At 49.8% G+C, this 6,000-nt stretch overlaps 1 protein-coding gene across 3 annotated transcripts in view; it reads left to right on the top strand.

Annotated features, from left to right (window-relative positions):
- Nucleotides 1–243: 243 nt before the first annotated feature.
- Nucleotides 244–6,000, top strand: part of ARHGEF12 (Rho guanine nucleotide exchange factor 12) — a 67,747-nt gene continuing 61,990 nt past the window's right edge. For 2 of the 3 annotated variants that reach the window (XM_014257371.2, XM_014257370.2), the window contains exon 1: nucleotides 2,226–2,679. In XM_014257371.2, the coding sequence (XP_014112846.2) occupies nucleotides 2,648–2,679 (32 nt within the window). In that variant the 5' untranslated portion in view covers nucleotides 2,226–2,647. Of the gene's footprint in view, nucleotides 335–2,225; nucleotides 2,680–6,000 lie in introns of those variants that run through there. The other variant, XM_088066771.1, reaches the window with a different exon arrangement.

The following is a 6,000-nucleotide window of genomic DNA, read 5'->3' as shown; positions in this document are numbered from 1 at the left end:
ACTTCATCACCACTGATGACTGTACTGCACACAGCTGCAGGAGAGGCAGACGTGGCTGCTTGTCTCGCACTCCCACACTTTATTTTTTATTTTTTTTTCCCCAAGTCTCTATTTCCCCCAAAAGGAAACCAAAAAAGGAAGTATAAATGTCCTGCGTATATATGTGAAGTATCATGTAGAAAATGATTTCATCCCACGCTTCCCCTCCTTGCTCTGAACTTCATCAAAACAACAAATTCTTCAGGCTCTCAGACATTCTGCTGGTTTCCTGATCCTCGCTCCGAGCAGGAGAAAGCTCCGTGTTCCAGAGTGGCTGGATGTAGCTTCAGGCAAGGTATGGTCCTGTGTGCCCAGCCAGGGCTCTGCTCCCGACTTTCCAGCCTCTTTCCAAGTCCAGTGTCCCAGCTTTGAGTATATCCCAGCAAGATTAATTAAAGGGAAGAAGCGTGGTGTCCTAGATGATTGGGATTAGCTAATAAGGTTATTTTAGTCTGCTGGCATTTGCTGGGGGAGGCTGATGTTCCACAAGTTCCTTTGTGCAGGAATTACTGGCAGCGGAGACATCCTGCTTTTCAATCCACATCTGTGCTGCTCACGAGCTTTAATTTCTGGAGGAGCAGCATGGGAGTTTCCTGAAGTTCTCAGGTATTGATGTTATTTCCAGGTGTTTGAAAACAAGTGGCTTATAATGCCAGGACAAGGAGGAATGGCTTCACACTGACAGAGTGTAGGTTTAGCTTGAATATTAGGGAAAAAATAACTCCTTGTGAGGGTGATGAAGTTGTCCAGAGAAGCTGGGGCTGCCCCTGGATCCCTGGAAGTGTCCAAGGCCAGGCTGGAGCAAGCTGGGATAGGGGAAGGGGGTTGGAACAAAATTATCTTTAATGATCTGGGATTGTGTGTAGATTCGAGACAGGCATTTCTCTCTCAGACTGTGCTGTACATGGCACAAATGGCAGCGAGTTACAGCAAGGATGTGTTTGTGTTCAGGCTGCGGCTGAGCAGAGGGAAATCCATGCCTGCTCAAATTTAAATGCCAAAATTTACCAAATACCCTGCATGGCTCATCTTTTCATACTGGAGGTTTTGAAGGGGAGCAGGAACAGGCCCTTGGCCGCAGTGTTTCTGGAATGTACGTGCAGGCAGGGATCAGTTCTTAGATCTATGTTGACCTTAACCTGTGAGAAAAATTCCCGATGAAACGTGCGTGGGAAATGCAGGGAACTGCGGGGCTGGCCAAGAGAGCCAGGAAAGGCCTGGGAGCAAACAGCACAGCCGGGGACTGCCTGAGGCTCTGTGCTGCACAGCTCCTGGCACTTCTACTCTTTTAATTCGCTGTTTATTTCTTTTCATTCTGCTCTAAGTTTCGCCGGTGTCATATTTTCCATGGAGATGGAGGCGCGGGCGCTCCCTGCTCTGAGCGCTGGTGACACGGCAAAGCATCGGATGGCTGGGGATGGTGAACGGAGAAGGGAAAAAGGGGTAGAGGGAAAAAGGAAAACCTCCTCGGGTTAGGGATGCAGGGGGAGGAGGGAAAGCGCTCCGGCAGGGACACAAGGCGAGGGAGGAGCGGCAAAGCCGAGCGGAGACGGGAAGAGAAGGAAACACCCCGCGGGTCTGGAAAAGGCTTCCCGAAGGGGAAAGGCCTCGGCAGGGACCGGGGGAAGGGCTGCGAGGGAGGCGGAGGAGGGAAGAGAAGGAGGAGGAAGAGAAGGAGGGGAAAGAGGAGAAGGAAAAGAGAGGGAGGAGGAAGAGGAGGAAGAGGAGGGCAGCTGGCGGAGGGATCCGGCGGCGGGGCGGGGCGGCCGGAGGTACGAGCCCCCCGGAGGCGCCGGGGAGGGGCGATCCCGGCCCGGCTCGGCTCGGCGCAGGCTCCCCGGGAAGCGCCGCTCCCGCCTCTCTCAGCAGCGCAGCGGGGCCGCCACCGGGCCGGGAGAGCAGCGCGGCGGCAGCGGCGGGACTCGCGGGAGAGCGCAGCGGAGAGCGCAGCCAGCCCGCAGCGCCCCGCTGGGTCCCGGGCCGGAGCGAGAGGCGGAGCGGCGGGGGATGGAGCCCCGGGCCTAGGGGCGGCCGCCCTGCCCGACCCCCTGCGGGCGCAGCACGGGCGGGGGTCGGGGCGGGCGGGCGGGGGGGAGGGGCCCGGCCGCGGGCGGGGAGCGCCGCCCGCCCCCCGAGCGCCGCCGCCGCTGAGCCCCGCCGGGGACGGGCACGGGCCCCGCTCTGCCCGCGCCGGGGAGGCTCGGCCGCTTCTTGGAAACATTTTCTCTTTTTCTCCCCGACTCCGCCGAGATTGTTTCGTTTTTTTTTTTTTTTTTTTTTTTTTTTTTTTTGTTTTTGTTGGAGTTTTTTCTTGTTGGAGTTTTTCCCTTTATCCCCCCACGCCCCACTTCCGTGGTTTGGATATTCTGGGTGACTGCAAAGAAGAGTTTTGGAGTTGTTTCGGGTTTGGTTTGTTTTTTTGTTGGGTTTTTTTTTTTTTTTGTTCCCTTCTCCTGCCCTTGAACTGAGTTTGTCCTCTGTGCATGCCTCTTCTGGAGCAAGGCTGGATCCTGAACCTCGGTGCATGTGAGAGGCAAAGCCTCGTTCATATTCCTGCAATAAGAGTAAAATGTAAATTGGATAATACGACTTCTTGCCAAAGGCTCCAATGAGTGGCACACAGTCCACAATCACGGACAGGTCAGTGTAAAATGAGATTTCTTGATATTTTTTTTTCCTTTTTTCTTTTTTTTTTTGAAGTGTGGATATTCGCAGAACTCACGTACTTTGTGTTCTGGCTTCAGTGACAGACGGGATCAGAAAAGCAGGATTAAATCAGAGGTTCTGGGAACTGAGGGTGTCTTGACTGTCAAAGCAACTGGGTTAACTTTGAAACCGGAGTATTTCAAGTCCAACAGCTTTCAGGCCTGCCAGGCTGACTTTGTAGGAGCCAGGGGTGGTAATTGAGCTCTCAGGATGGGCTGGTGCTGCAGGGAGCACCGAAAGCAAGTCTTCTGCAAGGCCTTTAAGCAGGAGAAGCCACCAGAATTTAGGATCCAGCTCAAGCCTGAACTCAGAGGCCGTGTTGAGGATGCACCTGGGTCTCCTTGGGTCAAGTACTGCAGAGAGGTCACTCCAGGTGAGGGCAGGAGGGATAGTTGACAAGCAGGAATGTCTGCTGGTGTCTTCCTTAGCAGGAACCTGCCTTTAGAGACCTGCTCGGGCCTCTGGGCTGCTCTGCAGGTGCCTTTCATTACGTCTGGAGTTCTCTTATTTGTACTGGGATGTTGCAGAGGAAGGGGGAAAAAAAGTGACCAAAAAAAAAGTTAACTAGGAAACATTTTAACATGCTTTTAAGGCAAGTGAGTGGAATGAGTGTCTCCAGATTTTTTTTTTTTTAATGAGAAGAAAAGATACCTTTTTTTGACACTGTATGCTGTAAAAAACATTTAATGTATTTTATTGTATCTTCATCGCATCTTTTTGATGGTTAAGGTGTGAATGCGTGTGGCAAAGGCCTCGCTTTGGCCTTTTATGACCAAGCAGTTCTGGCACAGCAGCGAAGCTGGGGCTGGGATGGAGCAATGATGCTTTTGGGTGCTCGAGCTCACCTACTTCAGGCTCCAGGTATGGACAGGAGAGAGACTGAGTGTGGTTCTCACACCCAGGCCTTGTCTTGACTCCACAGGTCCTCTCAGTCCAAGGGGCTCTGGGACAGCTCAGACTTGTGTGCAATCTGTGTTTACAGCTGTTCACAGAGCATTAAATCTTGGCAATTAATTCTGTAGTTTGTACTTGCAGAATTTTCTCTTTTGCAGTGCGTGAACGATGCTTGAGTTGCAGGATGTTTTTCTCTGTACCAGGCAAGGCAATGACAGTAAAAAGGCATTTCAGTGGATTTGTGAGGATTTTGTTGTGTACTTCAGGCCATATGTCTTGTGGTAGTTGCATGATATCAAAAAGAGCGACAGGATTTTCATACCAAGATGCAGCTGAGTGATGCATGGAAAGGAAAAGCACGAGAACAGGGAATTTAATTTACTTGTTAGTAAAACAAAATACTTTCCATTATTGAATTGGAGCAGCCAAATTGAAAATGCAGCGGAGACAAAAAAATGTCTCATTTCCTTTTGCTCTCAGTCATGTCAGGAGGATGTTTCTGTTTGGTGTTCTATTAAGGTTTTGGATCAAAAGGCTTTTAATGTCAGGTGAGGAGCTGTCTCCACAACACTGAGATTTCTGGGATGGCTGGGGGAATGTGGAGAAACTGGATCTCTTCTTGTCACTATTTTTCACCTCTGGCCTGAAGCAGCCCCAGCTCTGGGATACAAAGTCATGGCCATGGTTCAGCCAGGAGAAGGAGAAGCTTTGGGGTGACCTCATTGTAGCCTGCCAGGACCTGAAGGAGCCTACAAGGAGGATGGAGAGAGAGACTATTTTAAAAGGCCTGGAGTGACAGGACAAGGGAGAATGGTTTCAAACTCAGAGTAGGGTTAGATTGGTTATTAGGGCAAAATTGTTCCCTGTGAGGGTGGTGACAGTGCCCAGAGAAGCTGTGGCTGCCCCTGGGTCCCCTGGAAGTGTGCAAGGCCAGGCTGGAGCACCCTGGGATAGTGGAAGGTGTCCCTGCCTATGGCAGGAGGATGGGAGTGAGATGATCTTTAAGGTCCCTCCCAAGCCGAACCATTCTGGGATTCTCTGATGATTCTCTGATTTATTCCCTGGCTGAACCTTTCAGCAGAACCCCAGACACGGTGAGGGTGTTTGTTCCCATCACGTGAATCTCTGCCGTTCCTTTTCATCCCCAGCATTGTGCAGGGTTTGGAGGGGATGGTTTTTGATCACTCTTGTCCCTGCAGAACATTCCCCTTTCCCTCCAGGCCCAGGGAGTCTCCGTGTTGCCTCTTTCAATCTGCCTCTTAAGCTTGGAATGTAAAGCAGGTGCAATATAAATAATGTTGCTGCTTCCACTGTCATTAGATCTACGTGGAATAAATCACCTGACATGTTCAATTCTCTTTGTGTTTGTCAATCACCTGCCTTGGTGGGATTGAGATGGGAATTGCCTTAAACCAGGAAAACCCAGCTTGCATCTGTGCCAGATGGTATTAGGAATATAATAGGGTAGCTTGGGCCTGGATTTTTCTCCATATTAGCTTTACATATTTGCATTTTGCATATATAGAGCTGCCTAAATCCACTTTACAGACAGTAGATATTTCCTTTGGTATCCCTTCGTTTTTAGGTGGTAATGATTTGACAGCTGTCATGTTTCTCTTGTCCAGATTGTCCTTGTCTCATCCTTGACATGTTTTATATCTCTTGTTTTTATTGATGATGTTATGATTACCATTAAATATAAAAATTAGAAGTGTATGAACAGCCATTTCTAGTGCTGTTCTGGAGCCAGGATGATAAATTAAGTCCCCTCCTTTTTATTTTTTAATTTTTTTTCCCCTCCTTTCATTTTTGTCCTCTTTCCCAGGAAAGTTGAATGGATTTTAGTGTCTGGCACTGCTGAAACACAGTCAGGCCAGTTCATATCTGAGTGTGTCTGGGCTCATTCTCTCTGTGGACTAAACCTTACCCCAGTTAATTTTGGTAGTGGTTATGCTCAGATTCTGTTATCAGAACTCCCAAAGCAGCATCGTTTTCCGGTGTCTTTTTCTTCAAGTGCCTCCAGTCTGGAGGGAAGTGAGTGCCTGGGGGAGTGGGGAATACCAGGCATTAAACAGAAAAGGCAGAGCAGATGTTGGGGCTCCTGAGAGTGCCGTGGCTGTTCAGAGTTTGTGGAGGAGCTCCTGACACACCGTCAGCATTTGGGGGAGCACCTAAAGGCTGCAGGCGGACAAAAAGTTATCTCCTAACATAGCACTTGAGGCTTAAAAACCCATCAGCAAAGCATTCTCCAGGATAGCCGTGGTGCCTTGCACGGCTGCTGATGGTTTGAGAGAGTTAAACACTGATTTAACTTCCCCTTCTTTCCCTCAGGATGTTCTTTTACTTTGTCAGCTGCTTTTT

This window comes from Pseudopodoces humilis, chromosome 25 (genome assembly GCF_049639895.1).
Source record: "Pseudopodoces humilis isolate 2021_Gansu_Grassland_sample_001 chromosome 25, ASM4963989v1, whole genome shotgun sequence".
Classification (NCBI taxonomy): Eukaryota; Metazoa; Chordata; class Aves; order Passeriformes; family Paridae; genus Pseudopodoces; species Pseudopodoces humilis.
Note: the sequence above shows the minus strand (reverse complement) of the source record. Positions and strands in the feature narration are given on the sequence as shown.